At 41.2% G+C, this 20,196-nt stretch overlaps 1 protein-coding gene across 1 annotated transcript in view; it reads right to left on the bottom strand.

Annotated features, from left to right (window-relative positions):
- Nucleotides 1-13,044, bottom strand: part of prr12 (proline rich 12) — a 46,365-nt gene extending 33,321 nt beyond the window's left edge. The window contains exons 1-2 of the mRNA XM_062957403.1: nt 12,544-13,044; nt 326-438 (exon numbers count right to left, since the gene is read on the bottom strand). Coding sequence (XP_062813473.1) covers nt 326-438; nt 12,544-12,629 — 199 coding nt within the window. The 5' untranslated portion in view covers nt 12,630-13,044. The remainder of the gene's footprint in view (nt 1-325; nt 439-12,543) is intronic.
- Nucleotides 13,045-20,196: the final 7,152 nt, after the last annotated feature.

The raw sequence follows: 20,196 nt of genomic DNA, 5'->3' as shown, positions 1-20,196 counted from the left end.
GAAACAAAGCTGGTATACACTGAACTATCAGAAAGCAAAGGAGTCACTAGTTCAGTTAGCAATGTAGGCAATTTTGGATTTTGGAGGATTTTCAATTTTGGGATAAACACTCAGTCTGCATTGTGTCTTATGCTCAGTAGAGAAAAGATAGACTATTATTATTGTTTACTAGCGGCATTTACACATGTACACGTGGGGCTTATTTCAGCATACGCTGGAACAAATTAGTTAAAGATGTCACAAGATTTTTTCCTTCTTTAGAAGCCTGGGGCAAAGGAACACAGATAAGATACAGACATCAAGGAGAGAGAAAAGAGCACGGTACCTGCCGGGTGGTGGTTTGTGGCGTAGCCCTGCAGAGGATGAGGGGTGGCGTATGCTTGGCGGTGTAAGATATCTGTGTCTGGGTGTGAGCTCCGGGATCCGCCATACACCAAGCTGGAGAGAGGAAGAGATTGAGAAAGACAGTGTGTCAGGTCTAACAAGACAGTCAAGTACACTGAACACCAAACTGAGGAACCTGTGCCTTTCAAGATCTCGCTAGACTATGGTTCTCATCAGATCCCACTAATGTTGCTAATGGTGAAGGGAATAGTGCTACTAATCTTGATTTAATTAATTTAACATACTCTAGAGCAGTGGTTCTCAACCTGTGTTTCCCCAGATGTTTTGGCCTACAACTCCCATAAATCCCAGCCAGTTTACCAGCTGTTAGGATTTCTGGGAGTTGAAGGCCAAAACAATTGGGGACCCACAGGTTGAGAAGAACTGCTCTAGAGTTTGTAAACACTACTTTTTTGGACTATGTCTGGAGGATTCTGAAAGTTGCAATCTATCTATCTATCTATCTATCTATCTATCTATCTATCTATCTATCTATACATACATACATACATATACATATATACACACACACACATATACACACGCACACACATGTATAGTTTTCCAAGTTTTATTTCAAATATCCTGGCTGCACAAAAAATAGGTGTCTTTAAAACTAATTCGAGAGATCACTTACTCTTTTCATCTGCATGAGTGATCAAGGGCAAGTAAACAAGTAAAGGCAGTCATGTTGATGTAGGTACAAAGCAATGAGAGGTCCAGTGTGTGAATGTCCCATCCTCAATGGTTCAATCACTTTTCATCCATAAACTTTCTATATGGCCTTGGGCATTAGCCCCTTGCCTCTAAAATGGGTGCATCCATGAACTCTCTTTGCCAGAACACAACCATTATTCAAGTAAAAATATGGCGCATTCTAAAAGTGCTACTGGAATGAAATTCAGCACAAGAATAAAGAGAAGACTCCCTATTTTAAATGCCAAGACACTGTCCACCCCTTCCCCCATCTTTTTTCATTAGCATATCACTTTGTTGGAAAGAATACTGGAATATGTAATTAGTGGTGCATGCTGGAAAATGTAGTCCCCAATTCCTTGTTTCCCACAGCATCTGACCTCTCCATTCCCCCCCCCCCCATTCTACTCACACAGAAAGACGCAGCTGTCTAGCCCAGCAGCCAAAACACAGCTTGCAGAAGAACGTCCCCCAATCCTGACCTGCTTCCTCAGCCGTGGGTGCTGCTGAGATCTCTCTGTCCTTAACTGCAACTCAATCAGGTCAACTTTGTTTCTAATACCGCTGCCTACACCTGTCCTTTACCTGACATTCTTTTCTACCCCCACCTTCACCAAGAAAACACATTTCCCCTTGTGATCTGCACAAATATCCCTACCCCCCTACACATACTAAAAAAGGCTTGCTCCCTATGCCAATTACATGGCCTCTTGTCAGAGAAACCAAACACCCAAGAAGCGTTGTTTCCAGATCCCTACTCCAAGCTACAAAATGCCCCCACCTTCCAAGGCTCTGTTCCACACTATGAGACTTTAACCTTCATTTCTAAATCAGCCACAAATCCTTGTTCTTGACAGCTTATTCTCCCAAAATATCTCCAAATGTCTATGTTATTAGAAAACCCAAGAGTCTGGTCTCTTGTCACACAAATTATCAGTGAAATTCAACAGCAAGTTTAATGGGGTTTTCCTCCAAAGGATTGGGTATAAGATGACAAACACTACAGCCACCTAGTCACCTGGAGCTATTGTTGCTATGGGACCTGGTCTTATACCAGGTGGTTACCATAGTTTCACAACATCACTCCCTCTATCCACCAACCAGGAATCTATGGTCAATGTCTGGTGGTGGTTGACCATAGAATCACAGTAGTTGACTTACAAATGCCTAAAGAACTGTTCTCACAGATTTAAAAAATACCCAGGCGTTCCAGATCCTAGGCAGCATTACTGTACTCTATTCTGCCAGAATCCCTTTGGGAACTACTCTGTGTAACGTAATTATGTGCAACACTGCCACTCCTCTCCTTCCAGCACCAAGCCAAACCCAACACCGTTATTTGTTTCTCTGAATGTGTGTGTCGAGGCATGTGCCACAATTATGCACGTGCCATGCAGGAAATGCAGGCACAGCCCTAGGACAGCAGAAGGCCTCTCTGCGGAGAAGTAAATGCTGTGGAAAAGCTCTTGCTAAGAGTAAGCGTGCCTGCCTCAGGAATGCCACTACCTGCAGCAGACCCACAGGGAAATATGGAAGATACAAATGTCACACAAGGCATAGAGATCCAGAGAAGCAGTGGACTGGGTGTCTGGCATAGGCTCAACTTACCAAAACTAGAAGCACCCTCTGCCCCCAGCCTACCTCCTAGGGCAGGGGTGTGTGAGAATGGGCTACGCAGCAGCAATCATGAGGGCAATTTCGCTTAGGGCTATAGAAAACAGGAAATAAGCGACTCTTTCATTTACCCTAGATGTTTCAGTTCCTAACTTGCCACAAAACACTGTGTCAATAGCTGAATGGCCATCCATCCAGAGAGAGAGAGACAGGCAGAAACAGAACTCATGATATCCAGAGCAAAAGGTGGCAATGTGAGACTCCTGGCCCAAGGAGAGAGAAATCCTCAATCTCCCTTGATCAAGGGGGCAGTGGCTGAAGATTGTAAAGCAAACACATTTGTTTCTGTTGATAGCAAAAGATAAAAAGATTCAGACAACTGTTTCTTGCAATCAATCCCTTGTAAAATTGCAATCTTCACTCAGGTGTCCACAGTAGTCAGCTCTCCATATCCAAAATCTGTATCCATGGATTCAAACATCAATGGCTTGAAAATATTCCTTCCTCTCCCACCCACGCCCATCCCATAAAGTAAATATCGATATTGTCATTTTTATAAGGAACACCATTTTACTGTAACATTGTATGTAATAGGATTTGAGCATAATGAGGGTCCTGGAACCAGTGGATACCAAACACCCACTGAAGCAGTTCTATAGCAGTTTTCAAACAGACCACCCTGTTAATTTCTAAATAGTTGCTATATTTGCCCTTACAAGTCCTCAGCAAGATGGGTCAGTTCTGCTCCCACTATGCAGATAACAAACTGAGTGTCAGAGCATGTCCTTTCCAAGGCCAAACAGCTGTTGATCAATCAATCAAGAGAAAGTGTCATATTTGAACTCAGGTCTTCAGGACCCAGGCACTAACCTTATGCCTTCACCAAAAATTTCATGGGTGACACCCTAGATAACAAAGATAGTTTCTTGCAAGAGGCAGCAAGTTCTTCCTTTCAGAATTATAGATCATGTGAGCAACAGCTGATAAACTATGGGACCTGGAGGTTTTGAGAGAACCTTGAGCAGGTCAGTGGCTCTAAGCCTCAGCTCCTGTACCAGTACATTAGGATAATATTGGCCTGTTTCTCAAGGTGACTTAAGGACATGTCTTGCTACCAATTCTATATTATGGGGTGAGAAGGGTTATCAATCTAAATACCACAACAACAAAAATTATCCATTCGGCATATTTACATAAACCGAATAAAACCCACTCTTTTGACTACAATTCCCAGGATTCCACAGGTAGCATAGCTAATAGCCATGCTGGCTGGGGAATCCTGGGAGCTGCAGTCCAAAAACTCTGTACAGTACTGACAAAAAGAAGCTCATTCAAATAAGAAAACAATATAACACTTACTACACTTTAAAAAGAAATATATATACTGACTCCCTATTACCTGGGGGAAAAGCCAAATGAATAGGACTTACACTCTACTTTCCCAGGGTGCTCTGGTCTACTTTAGGCCCATTTCTTCAACCCTTGACAGTAAACTCACATTAAGGATTTGAATCAAATAATGGAAGTAAACAATGAATGAATACAAAGCCGAAAATGCACATGCATCTGTCAAAAAAGGAGTAAGAATAGTTGGCAAACTCTCTCCAATGATGCACTCAGCCACTCACCACTGAAATCTTTGAAACAATAAAATACCACTTAAATATGTTGGACAAGTTTAATTTATGCACTTTTAAATTGCCCTCCATTTCTGAATCTGAAAATAAATTGAGGAAAGGAAAAAAGGGGGGACCATGAAAAGAGTTCAGAATTCTATCTCCCTTCCACACAGCCCTATATCCCAGAATATCAAGGCAGAAAATCCCACAATATTTGCTTTGAATTGGGTTATTTGAGTCCACACTGCCATATATTCCAGTTCAAAGCAGATAATGTGGGATTTTATTCAGCGGTGTGGAAGGGGCCTCAGTCTAAGCCCTATATAAATACTATCTAGCATTATAAACACTAGAAAGATGCTACTGCAGAGAACACACACATTTCAGGAACATACATGGATATGAACTAAGTTGGGTAAAGGAATACAAAACCATATGCCGCACAGCCCAACAACAACCATAACATTTCCTAGTTGTAATACTCTGTACTACTTTTATACTTTTAGAGAGTAATTCCTATGCCAAAGCCATACTGCATGCACATACAACTATGGCATGTAAAATTCATGACATGAAATATGCTCAAAATATGGATTGTAAAAACTAATGTCTGCATTGGTAGATGTTATATAGCCTGTTTCACACAACGCAACATACATATGTTTTCCTAACTGTATATCTTCTGCAGACACAGTTATACACTGACTAACTAATTGCTAATCAGGTTCAACTAAAAACAAAAGAAAGTGCCTGGTCTGTGGAAAATCACGCATAGAAATAGGAAAGTCACAGAAACAGGAAGGAGGTGATGGGAACGTGTAGTTGCATATTATAGGAAAGGCACCACATGGAGGGCAGGCATGTATAAGGATACCTGGCACCTGATTAGCAACAGCAAAAGCCTGCTTGCCAAAAATATATGTACAATGGGATATAAACGTATCATTCAGGTCTTCAATATTTAAACTGTTAGATTACAATTGCAGGCAATCCCTGAGTTACAAACATACAAATTACAATCTACTCACAGGTAAGAAAGAGGGTAAGACAACAAGAAATGAGATAAATCTACCACTAGGAAGGGAAATTCACTCCTGAAAGAGGTATTATGGGGAAAAGGTGTCTCAAATGAAGCTTTATCACCAGACCTTGTTTCCACAACAAGCCTCATTTTTCAAAATCCAAAAATCCTCACAAAAAGTGAGGTGAAATCTTTTGGATAGGGACACAGACAGCAAAACCAAAACTAACTTTCAAGGGGTGTCAAACCTTCCCTATGCTATCCAAAGCTAAATATATACAATAGAGTCTCACTTATCCAACATTCACTTATCCAACGTTCTGGATTATTCAACGCATATTTGTAGTCAATGTTTTCAACAGATCGTGATATTTTGGTGCTAAATTCGTAAATACAGTAATTACTACATAGCATTACTGCATAATAAACTACTTTTTCTGACAAATTTGTTGTCTAACATGATGTTTTGGTGCTTCATTTGTAAAATCATAATCTAATTTGATGTTTAATTGGTTTTTCCTTAATCTCTCCTTATTATCCAACATATTCGCTTATCCAACTTTCTGCCGGCCCGTTTATGTTGGATAAGTGAGACTCTACTGTATGTATATAATGGGCTGGAATTACACTTGTACCTGTTCTGACTTACAAACAAATTCTACTTAAGAACAAACCTATAGAACTTATCTTGTCCATAACTTGGGGAATGCCTGTACAGGCAACAGGCAGTTTTATATAGTTTGTCCTGCAGTATAAAGATGCAACTTAAGAATAAATGCAGTATATATATCTTATGAAGCTTCTGGTTTTTGATGATGTGTAGATTGCTTTCATCAAGAACTTGGCCCTTGGCCATACAAGTTGAGGAATTCCTGGAGCTGTTGTCCAAAAAAGTAAATTGGCCAAGGTAAGGAATAGCCACGATGACCTGCTATGCTCCCTGCCCTTTCTCCTCAGTATTTGGAGCGAGACATATAATGCAAAACACATGTAAAATATGTATAATATATACAAGTTGTAGAACTCTGCTTCTCTGGACATAAAATTCCCCAAACTTTTTTCTTAAAAAAAAAAAAAATTCTAGCAACATGCCACTCTCAGACAATCTTGGGCCCATGCAAGAAATTATATCAAAAATAATTACAGTAGAGTCTCACTTATCCAACATTCGCTTATCCAACATTCTGGATTATCTAACGCAGTCTGCCTTTTAATAGTCAATGTTTTTGTAGTCAATCTTTTCAATACATTGAGATATTTTGGTGCTAAATTCTCAAATACAGTAATTACTACATAACATTGTTGTATATTGGACTGCTTTTTCTGTCAAATTTGTTGTAAAACATGTTTTGGTGCTTGATTTGTAAAATCATAATGTAATTTGATGTTTAATAGGCTTTTCCATAATCCCTCATTATCCAACATATTCGCTTATCCAACATTCTGCCGACCCATTTATGTTGGATAAGTGAGACTCTACTGTACATGTATTATGCATGTGATACCGTGTATAAAAGCATGCACATGCATGATTACAGTGAGAGTACAACTAAACCATGTCAGGGAGTACATAAGCCTTGGGTACTTGTGCTGGAGCAAAATGACATTTATGAGAGAAGGGATACACAATCTACAGATTTTTAGTATCTATGGGAGACAGAGCATGCACTCTGAATCACTGCCTTGCACCCTAACAGAATCAGAACAGCAGCAAACTTGGGGTGGACTGAGATGGGGGAGGATGAAAACCAAGAAAAATACAGCATAGATTGAAGACATGAAGAAGAAGAAGAAGAAGAAGAAGAAGAAGAAGAAGAAGAAGAAGAAGAAGAAGAAGAAGAAGAAGAAGAAGAAGAAGAAGAAAAAAAAAAAATCTGGGCAAGTAGGAAATGCAATGGGTGTTATATACTTTTCAGCATTCAGGAGAGGAGGCGCAAAGCCAGTCCACTATACTATCCTGTCACTAGCTATCCAGTTTTTGCTTTCTCAAATCTGACTTGTAAACATTCAGCTACTTGCCTGTGGTATCAAAGGATCGCCTCCAGGCAACCAGGCTACAAGGCTTTTGTAAACGGGAAAATAGTTTTTCTAAGGACACTAGTGTGCCTGCAAATATAAAACATTTGCAATCAAGCAGGTTAATATAACTGCTGTTGACTAGTAGCATTTTATAGGCTTATTTCCAAGGCTATTTCAAAGCCATTTGCTGACACAGCCACTGCCACAGAATCAACCTACCCCACAGCCAATAGTTATGAATTCTGCTAGGCCTCAAGCTCACATGGAAGATATGCCTTCTGACCTGGAAGCCCTCCTTCCCTATAAAAGATAGTGGATGAACAGAGATGTGGCAAGATGTGCACACTGAGATGCTTTTTTCCTACTGTTTCACAAAATTTCTAAGACAGGCAGTAACGCCTGAATATTATGCACCAGAAAAGCACACCTGCACTTTCAAAAGGAACCAAAGGGATTTCAGTTTAACTTTAAAATGCTCTTCCTTTACCACACACAACACACACTTTTGGAGACAGTAAATAAACAGAAGCAAAGGACAAATGATATTGTAGGTTGTAATTATCCACTAAGCCAAGAATTCTCCAACTTCTATCTCATTAACTCTGACCCTCCAGAAAGCATCGAACAACTTTCTGGCTCCTCAAATATAACTGAACCACTGCCTGTATTCTAATGTTTATAGTGAAGATAACAGTGTTCTTGACCTATCTGAAACACAAGAATATCCCTAAAATTAGGTCTTTCACAGTTACCCCTCGTGAGCTCTAGTACAGTACAGTAAAGAACCCTTAGAGTGGTCTATGAGTTGCCTCATTTATACATACAGTATACAGAATCCTAGTCTTAGATGCCTTTTACAGTAAAACTCATGTCTTTTATCCAAAAGAAAACCATGTGTTTCCAAGTAACTTCATCATCTTGAGTCTAGACTCTCCCCCATGCTTCTGTGGTTGTGTGTTTATATGTATATAGGTGCTTTGAATCTCCTTGTGGAGACAAAAAGCAGGCTATAAACATAACAACAACAACAACAACAACACATTCCAAGATCCCTGCACAAGCCTGAAACTACAAATAATAGCAAACCCTAAATTTTGACTATTCTTGAGTTGGAAGCATGTCATAGAACCACACTGGGGGATTTACAGAAATCCACAAACACTTCTGAAAGAGAATATTTTTGGAGGCTAAGTAAATGAAACTGTGACTATAAAATCCACTGAGAAGGGTAATACTATATATGCTTCTAGTTGCTCATCAACTTATGGTGACTCTATTAATTTCATGGGGTTTTTGTTAAGACATATTTGTTAGTTCATCTCTCTAAAATATAGACTACAATACCTAGTGTTTTTTGGCCGTATCCCACTCAATTATTAACCAGAGCTGAACCTGTTAGCTTCCAAGATCATATTAGATCTTGTCCCTTTAGGTTATTTACACCCGTTTCGTAGTTACTTCGGGGTAAATCTGCGACACAAACTCTATGGAAACACAGGCCATGGGTAGCATCCTTTCATTTAAACACGCATGTGCTGGCCCAAAAGTGTGCAACGCTTGCACATAAAAAAATTACCACTCTAAGAATATGCCAACCAGACCACAAATTGCTGGTGTGTTAACAATGCGTGTGTATGTGTTGAAGCACTTAAAATTTATAAATCAGATGGTTGGTGACCACATGGAGCACATGCATGGCCAGTGTCATGTTCAAATCAAAACTCAGATTACTGCCTTTCTATCATACAAGAATTGCTTGTCAACACAAAGGTACAGCTTTGAAAGGGGGGGGGGGGTCGGAGTAATTTTTATATTACATCTAGGGAGAAGAATGAAATGTATGTGGAAGTAATGCAGTGCAATATGTTATTTTTGTTTTCCATCACCTATACGAGGCTCCATCAAGACAGAGAAGAATTAAAAAGTAGCCTAATGTTTAGTGCTAAAAGATGAAATTTTGGATACTGCAGAAAATGACAAGAGCACCGTCCTACATTCTTCAGAACTGAGATGGGAAAAGTGGGGCCCTCCAGATGTTGTGGGACTGCAACTCCCAAACAAAATCACTGCCAGCCAGTCTGAAGGAAGATAAAGCCCAATAACATCTGGTAGGCCGCAAGCCAGAGTTCAAGTAAGATGACATATTCAGGATACTCATCTTATAGCTCATATAGGGAAGGAAAGAACAGGAGCTAGTAGTTTGTGAGAACTGGAATCTTTGGGCTTTCAAGAAGAGATCAAGATTTAAATATTAAAGCAGAAGCCCAAATCTGTGTGAGGTTCTGGGACACCTGAGTGGTTAAAAAAAGGAAGCAAAAGAGCTATTAATTTGAGGCATAACTTATTTTCTGAGGAAAGTACCTCTGTGTTTTTGCATTAATAAACAAAACCTGCCAGGCTACAAAAATAGCCAACATGCTTCCTCCTTTTCAGGTAAGCAGGAGAGATCTGCAATTAGTGCAACTTCCATCCCTTTCTAATTTTCCTTACTAATATTGGAAAGAAACACCCCACAAGAAGAGACCGCCAAAGAGGTTCAAGTATGAAATCAAGAAGTAACCACCCTGGTTCACTAGGCCTACTAATATAGGGCTCTTGTGCTTTCACCTTTTGTGCTTTTCCTGAATTGATGGCCTTCCAGGCATAAACCACATCAACCACAGAGGGTAAGTCTCCCAATTTACAAGCACAGCATATAAAGAAAGTCGCAAGGCCTGCAGGCCTGCTTCTGTGTCTAATTTCACAAGGAACGTGATGGGAATCACTAGGGTTCCCCAAGACCTGTATTTCCACGGAGCATCATTATTGCCGCCACAACCACTTCAGCAACAAAAATTTATCCTGTAGACTACAATCTCCAAAACAAATGTCCACATGCAAACACAAAAAGTAACTATGTGCACAAGTCATCCTATACGTCAGACAGGGAGCCTGCCCCCTTGCTATAAGCCCTTCCCCATTTTATGAAGGAGGGAAAAAACACAGGCCCTGCTCAAGACCTCCATCTCTTGTACCTCCAGGTATAATAACCCCATGAATGGTGAAATGAGGGGGGGGGGGTGTCCTCAAATGCACAGATTTTATATACTCAGTGAAAAGGAGATGAGGCTTCCAATTTCGAATGGAGAGGGGCATGGTCCTAAAGAGAGCTGAGTATTCCCTGCACAGAGCAGGGGCATCCAATTGTCCTTCTTTCCTTGGCAAGAGAAAGGGCCCCATCCCTTGGGCACCTCATGCATGCACTCCCCGCATCGCAGGGAGAAAATCCAAATGTACACATGTGTGTTTATTTCTGTGTGTGTGTGTTACTCTTCACCTTCACCCTATGAATGGTGAAATTGAGAACAAAGGTCCTCAAATGCACATACATACATACACACAAACACACATATATGTATAGGGAGGGGGCATTCTGTCCCTTCCTAATCTGAATGGGGAGGAGCATGTCCCCAAAAGAGTGCTGAGTTGTATTACAGTGCAATGCTCCCTACCCAGAGCACAGAGAAGGGGCATCTTTGCTTGCAAGAAAACACAATCGAATTGCCCTTCTGTCCTCCACAGGAGAAAGGATCCTCATGCACACACTCTGGGATGAGAAAGAGGAATAGCAAAAGCCTATACAAGTATGTGTTGATCTGTGTGCCTGGGGCATCTTCCATAAACTGTATAAAAGCTCTTCCACACAGCCATATAACCCAGAATATCAAGGCAGAAAATCCCACAATATCTGCTTTGAACTGGGTTATCTGAGTCCACACTGAAATGGATTATATGGGAGTTTGGACTTCTGGCCCTTCCAGACAGGGCCTATATCTCAGGATTTGATCCCAGGTTTTGTGTCAATACAGTAATACTAATAATACTAATACTAATAATACTACTACTAATAATAATAATGTATTGGTAACCGGCCCTATCTCTCCGAGATTATCCCAGATTATCTGGCAGTGCAGACTCATATAATCCACTTTAAAGCAGAAAAACAGGGATCAGATCCTAGGATATAAGGACTGTCTGGGCCTTCCACACAGCTGGATAAAATCCCACATTGTCTGCTTTGAACTGGAATATATGGCAGTGTGTTCTTCCACACAGCCCTATATCCCAGAATATCAAGGGAGAAAATCCCACAATATCTGCTTTGAACTGGGTTATTTGAGTTCACACTGAAATGGATTATATGGGTGTTTGGACTTCTGGCCCTTCCAGACAGGCCCTATATCTCAGGATTTGATCCCAGGTTATGTGACAATAATAATAATAATAATAATAATACTTTATTGGTAACCGGCCCTATCTCCCTGAGACTATCCCAGATTATCTGGCAGTGCAGACTCATATAATCCACTTTAAAGCAGAAAAACAGGGATCAGATCCTAGGATATAAGGACTGTCTGGGCCTTCCACACAGCTGGATAAAATCCCACATTGTCTGCTTTGAACTGGAATATATGGCAGTGTGCTCTTCCACACAGCCCTATATCCCAGAATATCAAGGGAGAAAATCCCACATTGTCTGCTTTGAACTGGAATGTATGGCAGTGTGGACTCGGGGCTCTTCCACACAGCCCTATATTCCAGAATATCAAGGGAGAAAATCCCAAAATATCTGCTTTGAACGGGGTTATCTGAGTCAACACTCAGATAATGTGGGATTTTCTGCCTTGATATTCTAGTTTATAGGGCTGTGTGGAAGGGCTCTGACTCTTCACCTGCACAGAATGAAAACACTTTCTCCTTGCAGGGATTGCTGTGCATGGAAAGGGGGCAGAGGAGAGAAGAAAAGGAGTCTCCTCGGCCCCTCTTCCTGCCCCCCTGCCCTTTGTACACACATTTCCCCCTCCTCCCCTTTCCCCTTCCCCCCTTGCTATGCCTCATCTGGCCCCCCATTCCGCTGCATGGCCTGGAGGCGCTCCCTGAAGCACAGGCCTCCTTCCCCCCCCCCCCTTTGATAACCTCCACTTGCAACCCTACATGCCATGCAAAATAATAATAAAATAACGCCATGCCCTGGGGCCTGCTCCTAATCCTCCTCCTCCTCCCACCGCCACTTTCCTAGGCCCAAAGGAGAGGAGGCCTGCTTGGAATATGTGGGTGAAGGGAAAGGAAGCCCAATCTCAATCCCTCCCTGCTGCGTCCCTCCTCCTCCTCCTCCTGCTGCTCCTCTTCCACCCAGGCGGGCGGCCTGACCTGGCCTTGGCCGAGCGCTCGTAGCTCCATCCCGGGCCGGCGCCCAGCGGATCCCCGAAGCCGGCGCTGGGGTAGTTCCTATCCATGGGGAGGCCAGCCTGGGCGCTGGGCCCCTCCTGGCGGCGGCGGAGGAGGCGCTCGATGGGGAGGAGAGAGGCGGGCGAGCGGGGAGAGGAGGGAGGGAAGGAAGGAAGGAAGGAGAAGGAAGGCAGGGAGGGAGGGCGGAGGGGGTCCCTCTCTCTCTCTCTCTCCTCCTCCTCCTCTTCCTCCTCCTCCCCCTCCCTCGCTGGCTCCTTCCTCCTTTCCCCCTCCCGCCCCGCACTCGGCCTGGCCTCAAGCCGCGGGCTGGCGCTGAGAGCGAGGCGGCCCTGGGAGGAGGCGGAGGCGGCGGCAGTAGCAGCGGCGGCGGCGGAGAGCCTCTGGGAGGCGGCTCATGGTGCAGCCATGTTCGCTGGGCGTCTGTCTGCGCTCCGCTCCGCTTCCTCCCACAATCCCGTGCTTGGCCAGAGGAGGAGGAGGGAGCGGGAGGAGGAGGAGGAGGGAGGGAGGGAAGGAGAGAGAGAGAGACACTCACAGAGAGAGAAGGATGCCTGGATGGAGAGAGAGAGAGAGAGACGGATTGATGGATGGGTGGAAGGGTGGAAGGGAGGGAAATGGAGCAGGAAGGAAACAGAGGCCCCTTCCGCGCAGCTGAATAAAACCCCACATTTTCTGCTTTGGACTGGGATATATGGCAGTGAGGACTCAGATAACCCAGTATCCCAAAGCAGATACTGTGGGATTTTTTGGGTTATATCGCTGTGTGGAAGGGCCCTGGATTATATAGCTGCGTGGAAGGGCCCAGGGATGGTGAGCCTCTCCTCACAGAATATCAAGGCAGAAAATACAGTAGTCTCAATTATCCAACACTCGCTTACCCAACGTTCTGGATTATCCAACGCATTTTTGTAGTCAATGTTTTCAATACATCGTGATATTTTGATGGTAATTCCTAAATACAGTAATTACTACATAGCATTACTGCATATTGAACTACTTTTTCTGTCAAATTTGTTGTATAACATGATGTTTGGGTGCTTAATTTGTAAAATCATAACCTAATTTGATGTTTAATAGGCTTTTCCTTAATCCCTCCTTATTATCCAACATATTCACTTATCCAATGTTCTGCCGGCCCCGTTTATGTTGGATAAGTGAGAGACTACTGTATAAACAATGCCCACAATATCTGCTTTGAACTGGGTTATCTGAGTCCACACTGTTATATTTTCCAGTTTGTTTATTTAATACATTTATATCCCGCCCTTCTCACCCCGAAGGGGACTCAGAGTGGCTTACAAATTAAATTTACATACATTATATTATTAGCATAGCACAATACTGGCAATAAATTACTATATTGTACTATATAAATATATTGTAATATTATTAGCAATATTACATTTAATATATAATTAATATTATTACATTGTATTATTTGTGTTATACTGTATATTTTATCAATTGTGTTGGTTAATTGTATTATGATATGTTGTTTTTATGTTGTTTTATATTGTATTGTCCTGGGCAGGGCCCCATGTAAGCCGCCCCGAGTCCCTTTGGGGAGATGGTGGCGGGGTATAAATAAAGTTTTTTTATTATTATTATTAGTATTATTAGTATATTACAAAATAATATATGCATATACATTGTAATATATATTATTGTAAATTATATTGTATACACACACACACACACACACATATATAATTAGCATAGCGTGTTACAGTTCAAAGCAGACAATGTGGGATTTTCTGGATTATATTACTGTGTGGAAGGGCCCAGAGATAGTGAGCCCTTCCACAGCCATATAACCCACAATACCAAGGCAGAAAATCCCAAAATACCTGCTTTGAACTAGAATATCTGAGTCCACACTGTCATATATCCCAGTTCAAAGCAAATAATGTAGGATTTTCTGGGTTATATGTGGAAGGGCACTGGGTTACATGGCTCTGTGGAAGGGCCCAGAGGTAGTGAGTCCTTTCACACAGCCATATAACCAACAATATCAAGGCAGAAAATCACACAATATCTGCTTTGAACTGGAATATCTGATAACCCAGTTCAAAGCAGATATTGTGGGATTTTCTGCCTTGATATTCTGGGTTATATGGCTGTGTGGAAGAGTCCTGAGCCCACGCTGCCTTATAATCTGGGATAAACTGATAATCTGGGATCATATCCGGAGATATAGGGCCTGTCTGGAAGGGCCCTGAGGCCCCTTCCACACAGCTGAATAAAATCCCACATCTGCTTTGAGCTGGAGTATATGGCAGTGCGGACTCAGATAACCCAGAAATCAAAATATTATAATTCATAGGCCTTTTTGTAGCTTGAAGGTAATGCATCTTGTATATTGAAGGTAATTTTATATTACTGCCATATATCCTTGTGCAAAGCAGATGTTGTGGGATGTTTCTGGGTTATATGGTTGTGTGGAAGGGCCCACAGATAGTGAGCCCTTCAGCACATCCACATAACTCATAGTATCAAGGCAGAAAATCCCACAAGATCTGCTTTGAAGTAGAATATCTGAGGGCCCTTCCACACAGCCCTATATCTCAGAATATCTTCTTTGAACTGGGTTATCTGAGTCCACACTCAGATAATGTGGGATTTTCTGCCTTGATATTTTGGGATATAGGGCTGTGTGGAAGGGCCCAGAGAGAAAGGGCCCTTCGATACAGCTGTATAAAATCCCATGTTATTTGCTTTGAACTGGGTTATCTGAGTCCACACTGCCATAGAACCCAGTTCAAAGCTGATAATGTGGGATTTTATACAGCTGTGTGGAAGGGGCCTCAGGTAACCCAATTCAAAGCAGATATTGTGGGATTTTCTGTCTTGATATTCTGGGTTAAAAGGCTGTGTGGAAGGGCCCTGAGTCTTCCCTTATCAGATAAGACTTGTTCCAAATGTTAGGGAGAAGGGAGTAAGGCAAGAGAGAGAGAGAGAGAAAGCAAAATATTATATTTCATATGCATCTTTGTAGCTTGAAGGTAATTTTATATCATGTTTTCGATGGGCAAAAGAGAGAGGAATGCTTTGGAAAAGGGAGGGAAAAAAGAGACTACAGACTGAGGGCTCTTCCACACTGCACTTTATCACAAGATCGGTTCCCAGATTATCTGCTTTAAACTGGAATATGAGGCCTCTTCCACACAGCTGTATAAAATCACATATTATCTGGGTTATATAGCAATGTGGACTTAGATAACCCAGTTCAAAGCCGATATTGTGGGATTTTCTGCCTTCATATTCAGGGTTATATGGCTGTGTGGAAGGGCCCTGGACCTCCACTGTCAGATAACCTAGGATAAACAGATAATCTTGGATCAGATCCTGAGATATAAGGCGTGTCTGGAAGGGCCCTGAGTCCCCTTCCTCATAGCTGAATAAAATCCCACATCTGCTTTGAACTGGAATATATGGCAGTGCAGACTCAGATAACCCAGAAAGCAGAATATTATATTTCATATGTATCTTTGTATCTTGAAGGTAATGCATCTTGTAGCTTGAAGGTAATTTTATATCATGTTTTGGATGGGCAGAAGAGAGGGAAAAATGCTTGATAGAAAGGAGTCAGGCAAGAGAAAGGGAGAGAAAAAATGAGAATACAGGCTGAGTCTTACCTTATCCGATAAGGCTTATCCCACATTCTTGGGAGAAGGTATTCCCCTTCCACACAGTTGTATAAAATCCATTTTGAACTGGATTAATGTATATGATAGTGTGGACTCAGTTAATCCAGTTCAAAGTAAATGTTGTGGATTATCTGCCCGAGTCCTACAGGGTTGGCCTAGAAATAAAGTATTATTAATAATATTATTGATATTCTGGTGGCTCTTCCATACAGCCATATAACCCAGAATATCAAGACAGATAATCTACAATATCTGCTTTGAACTGGGGCCCCTTCCACACAGCTGTATAATCCAGTTCAATGTGAATTTTTTTTTACAGCTGTGTGGAAAGGCCTGTAGTCAGGCAAAACAGAGAAAGACAGAGAGATAAAGTAGAATATTATGTTTCATATGCATCTTGTAGCTTGAAAGCAATTTTATATCATGTTATATCATGGGCAAAAGAGAGAGGAGAAATGCTTAGGAGAAGTGGCTTAGGCAAAAGAAAGAAAAATAATACAAGTTGAGTCTTCTCTTATCTGAAATACTTCCCTTATCCGAAATTGGGGATATTTGCAAATGTATAATGAGATACCTTGGAGATGGGGTACAAATCTAAACACAAAATTTATTTTATATTTCATAGACATCTTACAGATTGCAGGTAATTTTATGTCATGTAATGCATGGGCAAAATAGAAAGAAAGAAATAAGAATACAGGATGAGTCTCCCTATATCCCAAATACTTGGGACCAGAAATGTTTCAGATTTGAGGATATTTGCATGTGCGTAATGGAACCCGAATCTCAATGCAAAATTTGTTTTATGTTACATGAATTCCTTTGGTGATTTTATGCCTTATTTTTGATAAATTTGGGCATGGAGCAACATTTATGGACCTTGAGAAAGCCACAGTTTTGGAACGTTTTGGAGGATCGGTGGGAACAGGGAAGAAGAAGGGAAAGGACAGATAGATGGGAATGGGAAGAATGCGGGTCAAGTCTGGCTGGCAAAGCGAGGACTTGAAATAAGGAAGGAAGGTGATGGAGAAATATCTGGAGAAGAATGGGGAAAGAAAAAGTGGGAAGAGGGGCCTAGACAAAGAACAGGGAAGAAGAAGAAGAGGATGAATTAAATGGAGTAGAAGGGAACTACGTTTACAGAGCAACATTGATGTCCTTGTGCCTTATAATTTCCATGTGTGAATGGCCAAAGCAACAGAGAAGTAGACCGAGAAAGGGGTGTCACTGAGGATTGGGAGTTTGGAGCAGGTTTCTGCTCTGTGGATGTATTTTGTGGCTTTCTCTTACTTCTGAAGAGCAGTTCACTTGTCTGAAATGATGTGAATCCTTCATTTCAGGGACAAGCTCCTACTAAGGCCCCTTCCACACATGTAAAATCCGGATTAGCTGCTTTGAACTGGAAAATATGACAGTGTAGACACACATAATCCAGTTCAAAGCAGATAATGTGGATTATCTGCTTTGATAATCTGAATTTTATGGCAGCATAGAAGGGGCCTAAGTTTTTGGTTGTGTGAATGCTCTTCCTAGCTGGTTACAGTGGAAGCAGTCTTTTAAGTAGAAAGTTTGGAGATCTGTCTTGGTATAACAATATGAGGATCAATGTGTTGTCGAAGGCTTTCATGGCTAGAATCACTGGGTTGCTGTGAGTTTTTCGAGCTGTATGGCCATGTTCCAGAAGCATTCTCTCCTGACGTTTTGCCTACAAATCAGGAGAGAATTCTTCTGGAACACAGCCATACAGCCTGGAAAACCCACAGCAACCAATGAGGATCATTTCACATTGGATCTTTCTTTGGTGCAAGTTTACAAAGAGTGCGGTGGAATACGTACATGGATACGTGTGGCTATTTGCTCTTACCACCGACACGTATATACAAGGCTGTGAATATCAGATTCTATAGTGTTTGGCTGTAAAGATGTCCCACAAACAGGTTCAGTAACATGTACATGCTATGAAAAAATAGTATTAGGATTAAAACACATCCCTCAGCTTCTATTGTATTAACATTCTATAAATCAATTATTTCAGATTGTACATATGCCTGACTTAAAGAAAAGCAACTACGGGCTTGCCAAAAGTCAACAGGCAACTTGAAAGCCCATTTGTTGCTGCGTATTGTACACAAATTGAAAGAGACAGCCATTTTCATGCCGTGGATTTTCCTGGCCTCCTAGTGCCCTCCTGAATCACCCATGTTTTCTTTTTCTGCAAAACTGCAAAATGAATACAGAATCCGATATAATTATAAATTATAGAGCAAATTACATGAATGCACAGTCACATCTCTCTGGAGATGAACTGTCTTCAAGACCCAGAGGTTAAGAGGCCAGAGGTGATTTTCAATTGCAAGTCGGCCTCTGGTTTAGCCTGGGAGAAATAGAAAAGATTTCAGGCCTAAGTTTATATAACATTCACCTCAAGAATAATTTCAAATGGCCTGTAGCTTGTTTAGTCTGAGACAACAATTAAGAGCAACAGAATTGTTGTAGTCGTTTGTCATCTCTTTACTCCCCCTGAATTATTTCAGGCTGTAAATAGAAATGAGCTGTTTGAATCCAAGCTAATTGTCAGGGAGACCCGTGTTTGAACCTCGTGGCCTGATGCTGAAATTTATTCTAAACTATGTTATGTTCTCAGAGCCCTCTTCAGGAACAGCCGGGAATTAATATGTGTGTGTTTGTAAAAATGTCAGTTTTTTTCTGATTGGCAGACAGTATGAAGTCTCTGGATAGGCTAGGCCTTGTGTAAATATATAAAAGGGATGGGTTTGGAAATGGAGTACCATCAGCCCTCTGTATCCCTGGATTCTGTATCCACGGATTCAAACATATACACAGCTTGATATATATAGATATATTTAAAAATCCAAAAAAATCAGGTTTCTAGTGATTTAATCTATATTTATCTTTAATCATTTTTTATCAACCATGTTGAGGATTTTGCAGACAGGCTGTAAACATTTAAAATGAAAAAGTGTTCAGAATGAGTATCACAATATGTATGTATTCCCATGTACATAGTCATGCGGAGAAAGGCACTTTTTGTATATGTAGTATCTACTTTAGTCCAGTGGCATAGTTGTAAATTTTGGAGTGTCGGGGCTCATCCTGAGAGTACACACACAAACGCAAAAGCACATAGTAAAATACCTTTTTTTTTTACAGCTGTAAGGCTGGAACCCTAGTTTCTTAGTATTTGAGGAGTAAGCTTCACTGAATTCATTTTTCACTGCACTGAGTTTAAACAAAATAATTAGCTGGCTGAACAGAAGCCTTTTAGTATTTATTTAGAAATGCAAGCCATCTTGCAAAAAAAAAGTACTTTTTTTTAAAGTGCCAGTGTTAAACAGGAATCGCATCAAAGGAAAGGAAAATAAAATATGCATTTGCTGGGTTTTTTTCCACTCTGATTTCCTCTAAATGGTCACAAACAATAGTAAAAGCTGAACGTATCAGTATTTCTTTCTTATATTTATATGCTCTGGTTTGCCCAAGGCAGCACACAGGATCTTCATGCTCATTTTACATTCACAACCACCTTGTAAAGTAGTTTACACCGAAAGATAGAGACTGGCTCAAAGTCACCCATTGAGCTTTGTAGCCAAGTGGGGACTCGGGCCCCTTCTACGCTTTCCTTATTATCCCAGGATCTGATTCCAGATTATCTGCTTTGAACAAGATTATATGAATCTCTACTGCCAGATAATCTAATCTAGAATAAACAGAATCTGGGATCAGATCCTTGAATATAGGGCAGTATAGAGGAGCCCTTGAACAAGACTTTCCAGTCCTAGCTTTAACGCTCACTGTTCTCTGAAAAAAATAATGAAAGCTGTACTCTTCTTTATTTACATTATATTATCCTTGTAACTGCATCTTTAAGTTATTTCCAGCCTGTAATGGCCATAGTACGTATATTAGAGTTAGTTTCTCTTTCTGAGTTAATTTGAAACAAATTATA

This window comes from Anolis carolinensis, chromosome 6, assembly GCF_035594765.1.
Source record: "Anolis carolinensis isolate JA03-04 chromosome 6, rAnoCar3.1.pri, whole genome shotgun sequence".
NCBI classification, from domain to species: domain Eukaryota; kingdom Metazoa; phylum Chordata; class Lepidosauria; order Squamata; family Dactyloidae; genus Anolis; species Anolis carolinensis.
The sequence above is the reverse complement of the archived record's forward strand: the minus strand, read 5'-3'. Positions and strand labels throughout refer to the sequence as shown.